The 19,374-nt window shown below is 37.8% G+C and overlaps 1 protein-coding gene across 2 annotated transcripts in view; it reads right to left on the bottom strand.

Moving 5' to 3' along the window:
• Nucleotides 1-19,374, bottom strand: part of LOC111341986 (uncharacterized) — a 28,223-nt gene that overhangs the window by 8,041 nt on the left and 808 nt on the right. Inside the window, exons 2-21 of one of the 2 annotated variants that reach the window (XM_088759085.1) lie at nt 19,010-19,093; nt 18,249-18,332; nt 17,559-17,627; nt 16,988-17,059; nt 14,572-14,643; nt 12,875-12,946; nt 11,001-11,072; nt 10,092-10,175; nt 9,343-9,426; nt 8,683-8,751; nt 8,114-8,185; nt 5,993-6,064; nt 5,121-5,192; nt 4,588-4,659; nt 3,980-4,045; nt 3,421-3,492; nt 2,887-2,958; nt 1,803-1,877; nt 1,307-1,378; nt 42-1,002 (exon numbers count right to left, since the gene is read on the bottom strand). In XM_088759085.1, coding sequence (XP_088615211.1) covers nt 42-1,002; nt 1,307-1,378; nt 1,803-1,877; nt 2,887-2,958; nt 3,421-3,492; nt 3,980-4,045; nt 4,588-4,659; nt 5,121-5,192; nt 5,993-6,064; nt 8,114-8,185; nt 8,683-8,751; nt 9,343-9,426; nt 10,092-10,175; nt 11,001-11,072; nt 12,875-12,946; nt 14,572-14,643; nt 16,988-17,059; nt 17,559-17,627; nt 18,249-18,328 — 2,280 coding nt within the window. In that variant the 5' untranslated portion in view covers nt 18,329-18,332; nt 19,010-19,093. The remainder of the gene's footprint in view (nt 1-41; nt 1,003-1,306; nt 1,379-1,802; nt 1,878-2,886; nt 2,959-3,420; nt 3,493-3,979; nt 4,046-4,587; nt 4,660-5,120; nt 5,193-5,992; nt 6,065-8,113; nt 8,186-8,682; nt 8,752-9,342; nt 9,427-10,091; nt 10,176-11,000; nt 11,073-12,874; nt 12,947-14,571; nt 14,644-16,987; nt 17,060-17,558; nt 17,628-18,248; nt 18,333-19,009; nt 19,094-19,374) is intronic. The other variant, XM_088759087.1, reaches the window with a different exon arrangement.

Below are 19,374 nucleotides of genomic sequence, written 5' to 3' on the forward strand. Positions count from 1 at the left end.
ATAATTTTACAAAAACTAACATATTTTAAAGAGGTAATTACCTGTGTGGTGGACAAGGTGTATAGGATTGGATTGATGGCGGAGTTGAATGGGAGAACAAACACTGCGATCCACACGGCAAGATCTCCTGGTGTCCTGAACGACTTTTCCACAATGGACCTGAGTCCAATAACAATGACTGGCATCCAGCAGATGCAGTCAGTCAGGTTGATGAAAAACACTCGTTTGGCAAGAGCTGTCTCTCGCTGGGTATTGGCTGACATCGCCTGGACCCACAATCTGTTTCCAACTATTACAAGATAAGCCACAACGACAAAGGCTACAAAAGCCAAATTCAAACCAACAAATACAGCCACAGAATATTCCCAACCAGGTGCCTTATAGTCTGAGAGCTGAAGTGGAATACATACAACAGATCTGCTATAGTAATGATGACCTCCATTAGGGGCTTTAAAATACCGGATGCCAAATATGGGAAGGAAAGCAAATATGAAACCGACAATCCAGAGGATAAAGCACAAAGCATGAGCGGCTTTGTTAGTCAGTCCATCGATATTGAAAGGGAACACAATATTTTTAAGTCTGTCAGCAGAGATAAGAGAAATAAGCATCAAAGATACCTCGCTTGATAACACTGCGATTGCGCCAGTTATCTGGCATAACAGACTCGAACGCCAGCTATAGTCATGCAAGTAGTATTGCCCTGCCCAGGTCGCATCCATCACACCTATGGTGATCAGATAAATACTCATTAACCCATCGGATACCGCCAAGTGCACCAACATTATTGGCTGTGCAATATTTCTCTCCCTGTAATACATTCGCCATGTGATGACAAACAGAGCTCCAATCAGAGACATGATACCAACAACCCAAATACACTTCCTTGGGGCTCGATCTCTGAACATAGACTCGCAACTGGCAAAGCTGTCGACATAGGCAAAATCGCAGTCCGCGTCCTCTTTTGTCAGGTGACAACACATCAGGTTGGTGTTTACAGTGCTGGGGTTCATAGAAAGAGTTTAAATTAATGAATCCCAAAGGAGAACACGTGCTGAAGAAATTACAGGTACTCAAATTGAAAAAAAATTTTAAGTTATAATTCCGATGTGCTCTAAGAATTATTTCTCATAACTTAACAGTCTCACCATTAGGGGATTGGGAAAGTGGAAACCGTCATGGGTCTTCATATATGTCAATGGCGGGGATAGCGACGTTGTAAGCACTACATAGAGCGGTGGAGACCAATTAAGATTCTAATAAGTCATCTCAACTAGGCACTGAATGTGTACTTTAATTGACTTACGCTCTTATTAACTTCTTCATGTTAGAGAAAAAGCCTTCTGGTAGTTCCCGCATCTCGTTGTAATGAAAGTACCTGCGAGTTAGAAGAAAGCAATTCAGCTAAACTAGCAATGCTTCCTCGTGTTATACTGACAATGATCTCTTCAACCTGCTGTATCAGTTACTGAGAGGTCGCTTCCTACTTCCTCTGCTCTTTTTCGCACAATCTCCAATGATTATCAGATACCGAAACGTTATAAACCTTAGCAAAAGGAAACTTAAAGATGAGAACTCATTTATTGGGAAAAGTGAGAAATAAACGCCTCTGTTTTTTAACGAGTAATCCCATTTTTCCAGATTCGTGACAAGTTATTCGTCGGCTAATCACACAGGCATGGGCGTATTTACTTTGCCAACATACTTTGAATTCGCAACCAATCTAAGTTTTTCCTGGATTCAGTTATAGAATTGCGTAAGTTCGTATACGCTCTGAAGAAACTCAGCTGGTTCATACTCACAAGAATCGAATGTTTGGCGCGACATCTTTGAATTGTTCATTAGTTACTTCAGTGATTTTGTTAAGATAAAAGCTCCTGAATAGGGATAAACCAATAAAAAGTGTACACGTCATACGAGTGTTGTATCATCCTTCGAAAACTGTTTGCTTCAACTCAATTTGGCTCGTTTTGTTTAAAGTTAAATCTCCATAACATGAACGTTTCGTGTAGTGTATTATACTACGATAAAAAAATCTTTATAACCGATTCTACGCAGGTTCAACAGAAGTCCTTCAGATGGCTAAAGACTTTGTTAAACTGCATCAGTTAACTCTGATTGGTTTGCCTGACCTCATGATTACTCTAAGGGCTGAGAGGCTTTTTCCTAAATTAGTATAGAATTGATCTTGTGAGGTATGTCACGGCATACCCTTTGTTTGAATCTTGAAGGAACCTGAAGTTGGGCTTCCCATTAAGTTCTTGCACTTTTAGAATTTCTTCCTGTCTTTCATAGGACCTTCATTCACCTTGGTGTCCACGCACTGAATAGAATGGGTCTTGCATGTGTACTCGGCTTATTTTACCCTAAACCTATGGTATTGTTTGGAATAGCAGCCTGTATGATGTACGTTCACTGTTGCACAGTGATAATTAACATGGTCGGAAGGATAACCTAGGCTAAGATGATAGTTCTTTTCATGTCTACTAGCGTCCGTGACCATCTCGGACAAGACAGAAGATTTTATTCGCAATCACTTTGTGGTTTTTGCAAGCTTCCTGAGCATATACATGTAGATGCAGAGTAGGTAGAGTCTTTTTAAGGGTATGGTGGTATTTAAATACCATTTGATTGCATCGATTAATACATTCGTGATATCTGACGTTTCCATACGCTGCAAAGTGAAGACAAAGCCGGCAAATTCAAAAAGGCTTAGAACTATGCAATTTTCCCTTGGGATAGCAATAATTCAGGTTTCTTCTGTTGTCCTTCAGTCTATTATGAAAAGCAATTCGTTCTACTTTTACTAAAAAATTTCTTGTGAGAGTCTTACTGCTTTTGGAAGTATTCATTTCTTTTATCAAGTAAGTTTAAAAAGATACTTACATAGACCTAATCTGTTTCGCATCCTTAAAAACTCCATGGGGTAGATATTTGATATCGTTGTCACAAACAGCCCTTGAAATCAAAAAAGGGGAAATTTTATCATCCGAACAACATAGAAACAATCTAAGCATATATTGATTTTCATTGCAAATAAATACCATTCATGTTACTCTTATGCCGTTCTTTCAGTGTATTGAGCGGTAAACCAGCACTATTCAGGGGTACACCAGCTCGATTAAGTAGGCAAAAATCCAAGCAAAAAACGAGGTTGTCGACTATTGAAGCGTTTCCACGATACATGAAACACTTAGCTTTTACCATCCAACCTCACTCTTTCCTTTAAGTATGCGTGAGGTTCATTTTTAATTGAAAATTTCTCTCCTTAAAAGTTAGATATGTATCGAGAATACCGAGAAAAGATTATCTGTTAAGAGTCGTTGCTTTTCGTTTTGGCTTTCTTAAACTATCTTTTTCAGATATCCTGAAAACTTAAAATTAATTTTTAAAAGGAAAAAAATCGATGTGTTTACTTACAGGTCTTTTAGTTTGGATAGACCTTGGAACTGATCAGGCAACAGGCCGACGAGGCTGTTGTTGTCCATGTATCTACACAGTAAATGAAATGCAGTGTATGATGTTCCAAATCATAATGCAACATAGACTCTACTTCCAACTAGTGACGATTTTTATATTTTTTGATTCTTTTAAGAACTAGCCCTCCTCGTCTCGATAGCATCCTAAGAATTCAGAAGGATCTTTTTCTTAAAACAAAAGGAAGAGGGCCACTTAACAAAAGATTGACATGTTTTCCACCATTTTGGTATAATTTGTATTTCCCGGAATCATTGGTAGGAGTGTAAGATGAAGGGAGTTGTTTCATTTATTACTCGGCATAAAGATTTTATCCTTTAAACGGCTTACTATTGTTCCTTTCTTGAATCTTAAAAAGATTCTCATAACTTGCTAAAGTCAGTAGTGATCTTCGGCTAAAATGATGAACTATTTAGAAAGCTTCGAATTCCTGTTTATAATGAAGATTGTACGATACACTCATTGCTTCAGCCTTCGTTAATTACAAACATGAACTACCTACAATGTTTCTATCTCGGAGAGATTGTTGAGCCTTGGCAAATGCTGAATTCTGTTACTGGACAGAAAGCTGCCGGGAAAAATGAAAGAGAAAAAGTAGAAGAGTTAAGTTATTTTCATGATTTCTTGAAATGAATATTCTAGTATATGGATAATGACCATAATTTTCAAAAGAAACACGATCTGTTAGTTCAGTTTTCGCAAAGTAAATTTTATGGGACTATACGTATCAACACTTTTTACATTTGATCCCTGATAGTTTGGAATATAGGTGTCCTTTGCACGCTCGCTGGATGTTGTCAGATTTCTCTTCTCAGTATCACTGTAACGAGACTGTATTAAGTCAGCCATATGACAAATGAATTTTGTTTGTTTTGAACTCTCCCATAAAAGCATTACCTCCTACTGTTATTAACGCACCTGCATAACCACTAGTTCCGTGAAAGAAAACGCTGTGAGAGTTAGTCAAATTTTATTCGTACTTTTACAGATGATAATCACTTCGTCTAGTTCCCTAAAAACGCAAAATATCCAGCTATCTTGACCTAGTGCTTGGTGAAAAACTCAATTTACCGTGCATGAGTACCGTAATACGAATTGGATGCCACTTACAGCCTTTTCAACTGAGTGAGGTTGCCAAAGATATCCAGGGGCAAGCGCTTAATCCTGTTGTTTGACAAATCCCTTCAGATAGTAATTGGAAGAAAGGCTAAGCTAACTGTCAGACAAATTTCAGTACTTGCTCTTCCTAACCCTTCCAGTAGGTGCTGAGTAAGGGTTAGAGGTTTATCATCCCTTACGATATTTTTTACTTACATCTATTTAGCATATGAGATAGTACCTAGAAAACTTGAACAGAGGTAAGGAATCAACAACATGGAGAAATAGAACGTAATGGCTAAATTGATTCCATTCAGTAAAACTGTGACATTCAGTAAAACTAGTGAAATCCCCGGCTCTTTGCGAGGAAATAATTAGAGTTTTTTTTTTAATTTTATAAATAACAAAACACCATCTGGAGAGTATTCTGAGAGCATCTCAGGTGGGGGAAAAATGGCTGCTATGATTGAAAGCTAAGGTAACATATAGTGGATTATGATTAGCGAGAGTTGTAACTGGTTATCAATAGAAATAGCGCTACTCACAATTCTTTCAGCTTGTTGTTTGTGCTGAGAACACCTCGAGTCAAGTTGGGCAACTGGTTGTAAGATAGGTCCCTGACAATAAGACGTTGCACATTTTTTTGGAAAATGTGTTAATTGCAAGGAAGGGGAAGAAAACAGAGAGGAGAATACACGGGTTTAAAATGTCAAATTTTGTTTTTCGTAAATCTTATCACCTTTTAATAATTTCTATCTTAAAAATATTTGCAATTGCCTCAAACGTTTTATGAGCTTTTACAATTAGTAGGAGAAGGCTACGATAATAAGAGGAAGAGGAGAAACAAGTCTAAGTCTAAGACGCTTGTTCATCTTCTTCCATTTATTATCAACTGATTTATCCTCTCCACCGAGTGGGATAATTTTGACATCAGCCTCTAAAATTTTAATCCGCCACTAGCTAATAATCTTAAAATAATAAAAAACACTGGAGGTATTCGCAAACGATTGTAAGATAGAAATACATAAGTAGGTGTGAAAACCACGGGAAAGAGAAATTGATAAAATCTAAGCCGGAGTATTCTTCCTCTTTGTGTTAAATTTCATAGATTTGAAACATCATTGGCGGCATTTCTAACAAAGGTCTGGAACTGCTTTCGAGACTGGCGGAAAAACATTTAACTGAGAACAACTTTTTAACCGCATTACTTTAATGACCATTTCAGAAAAGGTTGTTCAAAACAATCATTTGTAGCGAGGTTAAGAAGGCTCCTTTGGTGCATAATAATCCCGTGAATGATCACGCACCAATTTTCGTTACTACTCCAAGGCTCAGTTTTTGCATTTGCACAGCGCATTACAGAGTAAAGTTTAAGTTAGCATTTAAACCTGATTTACGAAAAAAAAATATTAATTACAGTTTCTCCAAGTCGGTCAATCCGTAAAATATGTTGCGGGGTAGCTTCTCAAGCTGGTTGCCGACCAAACGCCTAGGGTTTTAAATACAGAAACAGTCAACTTTCGTTTTCAAACTAGCCGATGAGAAATTGGCAAAGTCAAGAAACGCTAAAAATTAGGCTACAAACTGACCATTTCAAGTAAATGTTTTGAAAAGGTGTGAACACGAGAAACCGGGCCGAAAAATTTAACGGTAAGGCCAAGTCGCTTGAGTTCCTCCCCATCCGTTCTCATACTTCATTTTACTCTAGACTTATTCGTAAGTCGGTGATCACTGTGGAATGTTTCTAAGAAAAAAAAAATTTCTGAGTGCAATTCAGAGACTCTTAGAGCGCTTTCCATTTGTTATAACTGGCCGGTCGGACTAGTACGTCCGTAAATGAAACGCACGAGTTCTGAGAACTGTTAGAACTGGTTCTGGCTAAACTGGCCCTGCTATTGGACAAGGGCCCCTCAGTTTTCTCGGTCCTGCGATGAACGCGGGAAGTGCGCGGGAATTCTACGCGTTGAAAAATGGCGGCAGGTTCATCGCAGACTCGTAGTGAGTATAATATTATATCCATTGTTTTGATTGAAAACAGGATTAATTGCTTTCCCTAAAATGCCTTTAAGAGGTCGTCAAAGTGCACCAAACTATTGATTTCCCTACGACGGGAAAAAAACCGACCTCTTCGACAAAGACAAAGTATGAAAGAAAGCTGCATGGGATAAAGTTGCAGAGCAATTCAACACCAAGTCGTCAGTGAGAGTGACAGGAGAACAGTGGTCAAACAAATAGAAAAAATTAGAGGAGAAGTACAAAAAAGTAAGAGGGCACAACGCCAAAACGGGGAATGACATCGAGGAATGTGAATTTAATGACAAGCTTTCATTGCTTTTCAGTAGTGACCCGAAAATTATTTCACCGGCGACTGTTTCCTCGTTGTTTACAGCAAGCACTGGTTCTACACCCACGGATGAAGACGAGGAATCTTCCTTGGCAAAAGCGGTTCCAAAGAAAAAAAGGAAACGGAGGTCGAAGTCATCGGCCGCGAAGGTAGTCGATTTTCTGACGGAATGCAAAGAAGAAAAGGATGCACGAGGTGAAAATGGGTGTTATGGCTCGATTCCTGGACAGTCTGTCAAAGAAGGAAGCCTAAAATATAAAGCTGAGAAACGATTTGCAGCAATGTTTTGAGACGGCAGCCTATCAACCTTATCTTTTTACTGTCAATCAAACAAGCAAACATTGAGGAATAATCGGCTTTCGTTTTCCCCGTTTATTGGTTTTTTCCTCGTGTTGTTAAGTATTTATTGAACAAACAACTTCACAGACTATTTCCACTCGCGAAAATTTCTCTTGTATACCCGTGGAGCAGGAAAGCGCCTAGATATCTTGGCTATTTTCTGGTCGAAAGTGTGAAAGGTGTCAAAGGTTAACCCGCGCAGTGCGACTTCCAAACTTTGAGCATTTTGTCTCGGTATATGTTGACATACTATTATACAAGGGAAGCCTTGTTCGAGAAATTTTTGTTTTACCCAGTTTGAAAGTACTTGATAGAGGCTGAACAATTATAATATTAACTTATAAGATCCAAGTGCTTGTATTTCTTGTTTGTCAGCGTTTAGTTACCTGACCTACGGTTGATGTAAGCTTACTAGAAATAAAAATATTACGCCTTTAAGCTTTAATTCTGTTTGCGCCGAGAAAAAATACACATAATTGAAAAAAACACAGATTCATCTTCTACATGGCTCTTAAAAGGAGTTTCCTCCTCCGGCGAAAGAAAGTCAAGAAAATGTTGGCGGAATGTTTTAAACTTTCGTTGCTAAATCCGTCATGTTTTTTAAATCAGCTCTTGCGTGTATTCCACGCAAGAGCTGATTTCCCTAGGCCTTTCTATTTTGACGAGTGAGAGCCAGTTCCTTCGGGCCGGCCAGTTTTAACAAATGGAAAGTGCCCTTAAACATATACCCGACTTTTGGGACCACGCTTAAATTTGCTTCTTTTACAAATGTTCGTGTCCCGGTCAGTAGGTAAAGAGAACAGTCGGTTACTTTCCAAATGGGTATTGTTATAAAAGATGATTCTTACTACTCACAAGTATCTCAACACAGTTTGCCCGTTGAACAGATCCTCAGGTAATGTCTTCAACTTGTTGTTTCCTAGCCAGCTGTAAAATTATTGGAATTTACGAGAATTCCATAATTTTTACCAAATGAAGGGAATTAAAAAGGAATATTTTAAAAAGGTTACCTTACATTTTTGTGTTAGCAATAATTAATTAAACTATTCATCACTTGGTTACAATCCAGTAGATTTTGATCGATGGAACTAAAATAAGACAACAAGAAAGGAAACTCCAACTATTTTTAATTATGAATGAAGTTTGTTCTTTTTTGGGTCGTGCGGAAGGAGGAGGATTGAGGCACCCTACACCAAGGATTTGCTTTTTTTGTTTTCTTTTTACTGATTTTTCACTAATTCTTTTCAGTACTTACCGTTTGCCAATTTTTTTTTTTAATTTGCGCACGGTCTCAATGGTTTAAATAATCGAAAACGTTTACAGTTATCAAGGATGAAACTGGGAATATAATGACCAGTCAGCGAAGGCTCCTTTGATTTAGAGGATTCTAGCCATTGCAGCGAACATCAGAGAACTTTACTCACAGATCATATATCTTGTGGGCCTTGAATATGTCACTTGGCAACGTCTCCAGTTTATTGAAGTCCAGGGTTCTGTGTTTGACATTACATTCATTTTCATAAATATGAAGTGTAGAGCTCTGCGTTTCAATGCCTTAATTTTTTTTCCACTCACAACTTCGAAGACCATAAACTCTTGTCAAACAATAAAGTAGAAATGATCTACCATTAAATTAAAATTCTGGTTGTTGTCCACTGACATATATGTATATCGTCCTGTTAGCCTTGTATAGCACTAGAAAGATTCTGGTTCAAAAGGTTTTAATGAAGACTAAAAAAGAAAGATACAGGTCTAATCATTTTTGTAACTACAATGCAAAAGTTATCATACCTGTACGTACAAATAACAGCGGCCATAATATTCTCTAACTAGGTAAAGAACACTTAGCAAAATACGCTATTTTTTGAGCTACCAAAAACTTTTTCCAATCCTTGGAACTGATATGAATTCATTGTGCAGGTAATAATATGTGGAAAAATTTTCTGAGGTCGTGGTTATTGTGGTATTTGTTTATTGCCATAACGCAAAAGAGTATTTATTTCCTGTTGAATTTTGGAACTTCAGGGCTGTTGTATTTACGAGATCTAAAGAGTGAAATTGGATTCCGAACACACCACACTTACAGGTTTTTAAAGTCGCTGCGCCAGTGTTTCCAGCGAGTAAGTTGACGAGGGGACAAATTCTTTGAATGTTTGGTGTTCATGAATCTGCGGTGTAATAATACTACCAATAAAAAAAACAGCTAGTACCAAGTTCTTTGAATCTTGTTTCTTTTAATGCACTGTTAATTCGGAACTGGAAGAAGAAGGCAATCATTATAAGAGCAGAAACTTCTGACTGGATAAATGTAGCTCTGTAAGTGGTAGTTTTGTTTCCGTGGCTAACGAAAAAACCACAACCTTCAACCCCCTGCTTGGGAGACGGTGGCTTATATAAAGGACATGAATAGTAAAAAAATGAAAGAAGTAGGCTTCTGGTGTCCTCAGAAAGTGTCAAGTGAACCTACGATAACAAACTTATCATACTTTGTCAGTATCATTAAAAAGGTGCGTATTACACAGTGCGCCTAACCTACTCATGAAATAGTACAGACCTTCACTTCCAATAACTCAGATATTAGAAGTGAAGGTCTGTACTATTTCATGGGTAGGTTATGCGTACTTTGTAGCACCTTTTTAACGATAAAAAATAAGTGTTCCATGATATGGAGCTGATATGTATGTATCATGTAGTTTAATACTGTGTACATAAAACTAACAGATGTCTTCGTAATTGTTGTTTTCCTTCACTGTCATTTTAAAGGCTATTTATTTTCAGTTGTGTTCGGTATGAAATGAAAAGTGACACTGAATTCTGAGCCCACCACACTTACAGTTTTGTTTGGCTGTTAAACAAGTAAATCCGACAAGGAAGTTGATCAGAAGACAAAGTCTTTAACTTGTTGTTGTTCAAGAATCTGAAGTGTCATCAAGAAAACCATTTATGAAAAAGTTGGTCCAATGTTTATCCTTTTATCTACCGTAATTATGGAATTGGAAGATGATGGCAATTACCATAAGAACAGACACTTTGCTGACCGTAACGTGGGATAAATGAACACTCTGAAGGTAGCAATTTCGTTCTTGTGGCTATGAGCTGATACACAGACCACAATCGGACACTGCTTTAGATGATAGATTACATGGATAAACAAGAGTTTAAAAAAATGGAGTAATTGACGATGAACAAAGGAGAAAGTACTCTTAAAGTTATGTCGTGGTAGTCTATATTACTTTTGAACACTAAAAGTGTGTGTCATACTGATGGAGTGCCACCTTGGGAGTAAAAGTTTTCATGATTGGCAACCTGCAGCAAACGATACCGTCCCCGAGTCGAATAATGCCAGATTTCTTCATTTTCTGAAATTTTACCTAACATGCTTAGCAGTTGGTTACTACACCGCGTTTGGGAAAAGATCCCTAGATAACTATGGCCTATGTCACACAGCCATCGGGTTAATAATGACACAAGAATGTCGAGAAGCGAACAATTGCGTATACCAAATGGAGCATTGATATAAAATCATCAAGATTTTCAGAGCACAGGAAAAAAAGGGGAAAAAACAATTTCTTACCACATACATTTAAAGAGCTATTGTTAAATTGAGTGATAAGCCTCTCTTAATCAATTGTGCTATTGTTATCTATGAAACCCAAATAGACGAATGGAAAGTTTTCAAACTCTTGGACCTAGGCACAGTTGCTATCAAATGTCACTTACACAATAAGGAAGTCTTACTTACAGCTCTCTAAGACGGGGATTGTCAGTGAAAGCTTGTGGAGGTAATTGCTTTAGTTGGTTATAGGACAAGTCACTACAAAACAAAAAATAAGGAAGTTTTGTGAATCATATTAACTCACTGATAATCAATTAAAGGTTAAGGTATGTTTATTATGAAAGTATTGTAAACTGTAGACTGCGAGCAGTCCTTCCTTTTCGGCGAAGTTTGGCACTCGGACAGAAGAAACTACAGCCTAAGAAAAAGAGATTACCTTTTGCGTCGCGCTTACAACGCATATAAATACGATTGGCTATCGCCTGGACATCTTTCATCTAGTGGTTTTCAGTGTCAAAGCTTGTTAACGCTCCAGATTAATCATGGCTGATCACTTAAGGAATGTTGATTGTGGTTTCCGACAATTAGTTTGCTGAAACCAGAGCAGACTGTAGCTTGAAGCCCTTTTCGCTGGAAAGGACTTTCTAGCAATTTCGAAAACAGGCTCTAAAACAGAGCCTTGTCTACCACTTTTTCGTCAAATATTACGAAAGTTTCCGACTGCCGGTCATAGTGATTTGAGAAGCGTGATCGGCACTCCACCTCAGGCAGCTTCTAAGTGTCAACTTATGGCTCCGTATTCTGAGCCCAAGCTTAAATCGAGCGCAAGACATGTAATTTTTAAATTACTTCGAGATCCCTACCGCGATTGTTCTTTTCCCGGCCCGCCCTTCCTAATTGTCTTCTTTGGAGTTTCGTTGTTGAGACTCGACCTCGACTCTTGAACTGCGCAAGGTCAAACTATTGGGCTCAGTCTGTAGTCCTTTCTTTCCGAGCCCCTCACCCTCGGAGCTCCCCATGGCGCGCTTACCTCAATTTTTCTTTCACCAATTTTTTTTTTTTGGACTCGCGCGACAAACTTTGTTGCAAACGAGGGACTGTTCATAGTCTATATCGTTGTATTCCGAAAAAAAGATGGGCCATAGTGTAGATAAATGCTTAAAACCAGCACAGAGAGTGACATAATTGAAAATTTATTGGGCAGCAGCTTAAGCTACTGAGGGATATATTTGTTGTTCTGTAGTTACACAATTGTTAATTTCTGAAACTGATCAAACAGTCTGGATGGCAAGTCCTTTAACTGGTTATTAAACAGGTCGCTATATTTGAAAAAAAGATCACAACAGAGCTTTAAGGTGCCAGATATTACCGTAGAAATCTGCCTTTTCCTTTACTGCAGGCTCTTTTTCCGCAGTAAAGAGACGATCAAAGTAACTCTGAGCATAGTTATGCACTGAGACAAGTAATAATCTTACTCGTGTTGATTTTTTTTTCTGGCACGCCATTCTTCGGTGAGTTGTGCCATTTCTACATATAAATCATTGATTAGATATTCCTTTTAGATTCCTGTAACATGTTTGTCATCGCCTATCACATTGAAAGGAAGACTAAGGGAAGAAATGGCCGATTTCGTTGGTTTTGCACCTCTTAAAACGCGCCCATCGTGTTGTTCACATGAAATCGGCGGTAAAAAGAAACGGTTTATTTCAAAAAAAGTACATACAGGGCATTTGAAAATATGATAATCCAGGTATCAGTGCAATTGCATGTAAAAAAGAATGCTTACAGCCTACAAAGCCAAATCGAGTAGTTTAAGTATTTAAATACTCCTGATGGTAATGTTTCTATCTCATTTCTTGACAAGTCCCTGTAACCGAGAAAGGACTTCATAAAAATTTCAGGCCTTAGTCATCTATGATTGAGATATTAGCAAAGTACCCTTAATGAAAGGGGGTTACTTCTCGTTAATTAAGTAGGGCGTTAGAGGGATTTCAAATTGCTCTTTTGGGCATCCTTATGAGTAGCGGCGGAATTGGATTTGCTTCAAGAAGGCTACTTACAGCCGACGAAGCCAAGTCATGTGATTGAAAACTCCTGGCGGTAATGTCTTTAACTGATTTTTAGACAAGTCCCTGTCACCAACATTAAACATAATACAAGTGTCAAGTCCTAGCACTCAATGACGATTAGGGCTATAGCAATATGCTTTCAAGGAAAACTAGTTAGTTTTTATCAAAAGGATAGGGTGGTAAGTATTACATGGTTATCTCCTGGTTATCCTTTTACATGGCAAGGAGAGTTTTCAGTGGAAATTTCTTTAAATCTTCTGTACGCATGAGTTTGCAAACATAAGATCGCAAGCGTCCGTTTCAAATGATTCTAATCAATTGACAATTGACAAAAGACTTCTAACGATCATGTCGTAATTTTGATTTTTTGACAAGTCTCTGTTCTGCTTATAAGGAGAGCGGCGTATTCATATTCCTTAAATTAATACGTAGGTATATATTACATAGTGATTTCTTGGGTATCCTTTTTCGTGGCAAATCTCATTTCATTGAGAAAATCTTATTGGTAGAGAATCTCATAGGTATCCTTTTCTGAGGCACGAAGACTTCCTCGACAAATTCCGGTTAGTTTTCTCAGAAGTAATACTTCTGTTCGACGTGTTGATATTAATCAAGACAACGAACTAAATATTTTTACCACGGAAAACAAAGATTCGAAAGGCTAGATTAGAAAATCAATCAATCAATCAATCAATCGTTTATTCAACCCTATTGTAGTTACAACTGAATTACAGGGGGCGGTCACGACATACATTTTGAAATTTGACAGTTACAAAATCAATATAGCTTTTGCATTTGCCAGTAGACGCCTTATACGATTGTGAGCCTGAGCGCAAATTATAACCGTGGTAATAAACCAGCGGAACCTGAAAGAGACTACTAAGTGTTCCTGACACATGGCAGGAATTAGCAAAATTCACGCAAGCTTGTTTCCGCCAATCGCTAAGAATTTCAAGGTCAGCAAGATTTAGTGCGTCGCTATATCACTATATTTATTAAAATATCGCTATATTTTAATAATTTCTATCTTAAAAATGTTTGCAATTGCCTCAAACGTTTTATGAGCTTTTATAATTAGTAGGAGAAGGCTACGATAGTAAGAGGAAGAGGAGAAACAAGTCTAAGTCTAAGACGCTTGTTCATCTTCTTCCATTTATTATCAACAGATTTATCCTCTCTGCCGAGTGTGGATAATTTTGAAATCAGAATCTAAAATTTTAATCCGCCACTGGCTAATAATCTTAAAATATTATAAAACATTGGAGGTAATCGCAAACGATTGTAAGATAGAAATACATAAGTAGGTGGGAAAACCACGGGAAAAAGAAATTGATAAAATCTAAGCCCGAGTATTCTTCCTCTTTGTGTTAAATTTGATAGATTTGAAACATCATTGGCGGCATTTCTAACAAAAGTCTGGAACTGCTTTCGAGATTGGCGGAAATACATTTAACTGAGAACAACTTTTTAACCGCCGTACTTTAATGACCATTTCAGAAAAGGTTGTTCAAAACAATCATTTCTAGCGAGGTTAAGAAGGCTCTTTTGGTGCATCATAATCCCGTGAATGATCACGCACCAATTTTCGTTACTACTCCAAGGCTCAGTTTTTGCATTTGCACAACGTATTACAGAGTAAAGTTTAAGTTAGCATTTAAACCTGATTTACGAAAAATAATATTAGTTACAGTTTCTTCAAGTCGGTCAATCCATAAAATATGTTGCGGGGTAGCTTCTCGAGCTGGTTGCTGACCAAACGCCTAGGGTTTTTAATACAGAAACAGTCAACTTTCGTTTTCAAACTAGCCGATGAGAAATTGGCAAAGTCAAGAAATGCTAAAAATTAGGCCACAAACTGTCCATTTCAAGTAAATTTTCTAAAGAGGTGTGAACACGAAAGACCGGGCCTAAAAGTTTAACAGTTAGGCCAAATCGCTTGAGTTCGTTCCCATTCGCTCTCATACTCCATTGGACTCTAGACTTATTCGTAAGTCGGTGATCACTGAGGAATGTTTCTAAAAAAAAAAAATTTCTGAGTGCAATTCAGAGACTCTTAGGACGCTTTCCATTTGTTATAACTGGCCGGTCGGACTAGTACGTCCGTAAATGAAACGCACGAGTTCTGAGAACTGTTAGAACTGGTTCTGGCCAAACTGGCGCTGAACGCGGGAAGTGCGCGGGAATTCTACGCGTTGAAAAATGGCGGCAGGTTGATCGCAGACTCGTGGTGAGTATAATATTTTGTCCATTGTTTTGATTGAAAACAGGATTAATTTCTTCCCTAAAATACCTTAAAGAGGTCGTCAAAGAGCACCAAACTATTGATTTCCCCACGACGGGAAAAAAACCGACTTCTTCGACAAAGACAAAGTATGAAAGAAAGCTGCATGGGATAAAGTTGCAGAGCAATTCAACACCAAGTCGTCAGTGAGAGTTACAGGAGTACGAAAAGGTAAGAGGGCACAACGCCAAAACGGGGAATGACTTTGAGGAATGTGAATTAAATGACAAGATATCATTCCTTTTCAGTAGTGACCCGAAAATTATTTCACCGGCGACTGTTTCCTCGTTGGTTACAGCAAGCACTGGTTCTACATCCACGGATGAAGACGAGGAATCGTCCTTGGTAAAAGGGGTTCCAAAGAAATAAAGGAAACGGAGGTCGAAGTCATCGGCCGCGAAGGTAGTCGATTTTCTGACGAATGCAAAGAAGAAAAGGATGCACGAGGAGAAAATGGGTGTTATGACTCGATTCCTGGACATTCTGTCAAAGAAGGAAGCCTAAAATATAAAGCTGAGAAACAATTTACAGCAATGTTTTGAGACGGCAGCCTAGCAACCTTATCTTTTTACTGTCAATCAAACAAGCAAGCATTGAGGAATAATCGGCTTTCGTTTTGCCCGTTTATTGGTTTTTTCCTCGTTTTGTTAAGTATTTATTGAAGAAACCACCTCACAGACTATTTCCACTCGCGAAAATTTCTCTTGTATACCCGTGGAGCAGGAAAGCACCTAAATATCTTGGCTATTTTCTGGTCGAAAGTGTGAAAGGTGTCAAAGGTTAACCCGCGCAGTGCGACTTCCAAACTTTGAGCATTTCGTCTCGGTATATGTTGGCATACTATTATACAAGGGAAGCCTTGTTCGAGAAATTTTTGTTTTACCCAGTTTGAAAGTACTTGATGGAGGCTTAAGTTCCGAACAATTATAGTATTAACTTATAAGATCCAAGTACTTGTATTTCTTGTTTGTCAGCGTTTAGTTACCTGACCTACGGTTCATGTAAGCTTACTAGAAATAAAAATATTACGCCTTTAAGCTTTAACTGTGTTTGCGCCGAGAAAAAATACACATAATTGAAAAAAACACAGATTCATCTTCTACATGTGTAGCGTTCTTAGCGTAGTGTTCAACCGAGACACTAAGAGTATGCAAATCGATGGCTTATTTTCCTTCAGTGTCGAATGGTGAAACTACATGTAAATAAATACAGAAAACGATGAAACGATAACAGAAAACAGAAAACAGAAAATACGACAAGGCAAAAACGATAAAATAACGGAACGATGAAGACTTACATGGATGTATCTGCGATGAATGATGAACTGAGAAACTGAGGTGATAAATTAAGGTGAGACCTACCGAAACTAAAACGCAACACACGAGCTGTGAACCGAACGGGACTGGGAAATAAAACTGACCGAGTGGGTCCCAGAGCCCACTGACAAAAAAGACAGCGAAACCCGTAACAACATGGTTCTTAAAAGGAGTTTCCTCCTCCGGCGAAAGAAAGTGAAGAAAAAGTTGGCGGAATGTTATAAACTTTCGTTGCTAAATCCGTCATATTTTTTAAATCAGCTCTTGCGTGTATTCCACGCAAGAGCTGATTTTCCTAGGCCTTTCTATTTTGACGAGTGAGAGCCAGTTCCTTCGGGCCGGCCAGTTTTAACAAATGGAAAGTGCCCTTATTCATATACCCGACTTTTAGGACCACGCTAAAATTTGCTGCGTTTACAAATGTTCGTGTCCCGGTCAGCAGGTAAAGAGAGCAGTCGGTTACTTTCCAAATGGGTATTGTTACAAAAGATGATTCTTACTACTCACAAGTATTTTAACACAGTTTGCCCGTCGAACAGATCCTCAGGTAATGTCTTCGACTTGCTGTTTCCTAGCCAGCTTTAAAATTATTGGCATTTACGAGAATTCCATAATTTTTACCAAATGAAGGGAATTAAAAAGGAATATTTTAAAAAGGTTACCTTACATTTTTGTGTTAGCAATAATTAATTAAACTATTCATCACTTGGTTACAATCCAGTAGATTTTGATCGATGGAATTACAATAAGACAACAGGAAAGGAAACTCCAACTATTTTTAATTATGAATAAAGTTTGTTCTTTTTTGGGTCGTGCGGAAGGAGGAGGATTGGGGCACCCTACACCAAGGATTTGCTTCTTTTGTTTTCTTTTTACTGATTTTTCACAAATTCTTCTCAGTACTTACCGTTTGCCAATTTTTTTTGTTTTAATTTGCATACCGTCTCAATGGTTTAAATAATCGAAAACGCTTACAGCTATTAAGGATGAAACTGGGAATATAATGACCAGTCAGCGAAGGCTCCTTTGATTTAGAGGATAGTAGCCATCGCAGCGAACATCAGAGAACTGTACTCACAGATCATATATCTTATGGGCCTTGAGTACGTCACTTGGCAACGTCTCCAGTTTATTGAAGTCCAGGGTTCTGTGTTTGACATTACATTCATTTTCATAAATATGAAGTGTAGAGCTCTGCGTTTCAATGCCTTAATTTTTTTTTCCACTCACAACTTCGAAGACCATAAACTCTTGTCAAACAATAAAGTAGAAATGATCTACGATGGAATTAAAATTCTGGTTGTTGTCCACTGACATATATGTATTATGGGATTGTAAGCAGTTTGGAAGTATGGTCCTGTTAGCCTGGTATAGCACTAGAAAGATTCTGGTTCAATAGGTTTTAATGAAGACTAAAAAAGAAAGATACAGGTCTAATCATTTTTGTAACTACAATGCAAAAGCTATCATACCTGTACGTACAAATAAAAGCGGCCATAATATTCTCTAACTAGGTAAAGAACACTTAGCAAAATACGTTATTTTTTTGAGCTACCAAAAAAAAACTTTCCAATCTTTGGAACTGATATGAAATCATTGTGCAGTTAATAATATGTGGAAAAATTATCTGAGGTCGTGGTTATTGTGGTATTTCTTTATTGCCATAAGGCAAAAGAGTATTTATTTCCTGTTGAATTTTGGAACTTCAGGGTTGTTGTATTTACGAGATCTAATGAGTGAAACTGGATTCCGAACACACCACACTTACATGTTTTTAAAGTCGCTACGCCAGTTTTTCCAGCGAGTAAGTTGACGAGAGGAGAAATTCTTTGAATGTTTGCTGTTCATGAATCTGCGGTGTAATAATAATAATAATAAAAAAAAAAAAAAAAAACCAGCTAGAACCAATTTCGTTGAATCTTGTTTCTTTTAATGCACTGTTAATTCGGAACTGGAAGAAGAAGGCAATCATTATAAGAGCAGAAACTTCTGACTGGATAAATGTAGCTCTGTAAGTGGTAGTTTTGTTTCCGTGGCTAACAAAAAAACCCCAACCTACAACCCCCTGGCTTGGGAGACAGTGGATTATATAAACGACATGAAAAGTAAAAAAATGAAAGACGTTGGCTTTTGGTGTCCTCAGGAAGTGTCAAGTGAACCTACGATAACAAACTTATCATACTTATTTGTTATCATTAAAAAGGTGCATATTACACAGTGCGCCTAACCTACTCATGAAATAGTACAGACCTTCACTTCCAATAACTCAGATATTAGAAGTAAAGGTCTGTACTATTTCATGGGTAGGTTAGACGTACTTTGTAGCACCTTTTTAAAGATAAAAAATAAGTGTTTCATAATATGGAGCTGATATGTATGTATCATGTAGTTTAATAAAGTGTACATAAAACTAACAGAGGTCTTTGTAATTGTGGTCTTCCTTCATTGTCATTTTAGAGGCTATTTATTTTCTGTTGTGTTCGGTAGGAAATGAAAAGTGACACTGAATTCTAAACCCACCACACTTACAGGTTTGTATGGTTGTTAAACAAGTAAATCCGACAAGGAAGTTGATCAGAAGACAAATTCTTTAACTTGTTGTTGTTCAAGAATCTGAAGTGTCATCAAGAAAACCATTTATGAAAACGTTGGTCCAATGTGTATCCTTTTATCTACTGTAATTATGGAATTGGAAGATGATGGCAATTATCATAAGAACAGACACTTTGCTGACCGTAAAGTGGGATAAATTAACACTCTGAAGGTAGGAATTCCGTTCTTGTGGCTATGAACTGATACACAGACCACAATCGGCCACGGCTTTAGATGATAGATTACACGGATAAACAAGAATTTTAGAAAATGGAGTAATTGACGATGAACAAAGGAGAAAG

This window comes from Stylophora pistillata, chromosome 1 (genome assembly GCF_964205215.1).
Source record: "Stylophora pistillata chromosome 1, jaStyPist1.2, whole genome shotgun sequence".
Classification (NCBI taxonomy): Eukaryota; Metazoa; Cnidaria; class Anthozoa; order Scleractinia; family Pocilloporidae; genus Stylophora; species Stylophora pistillata.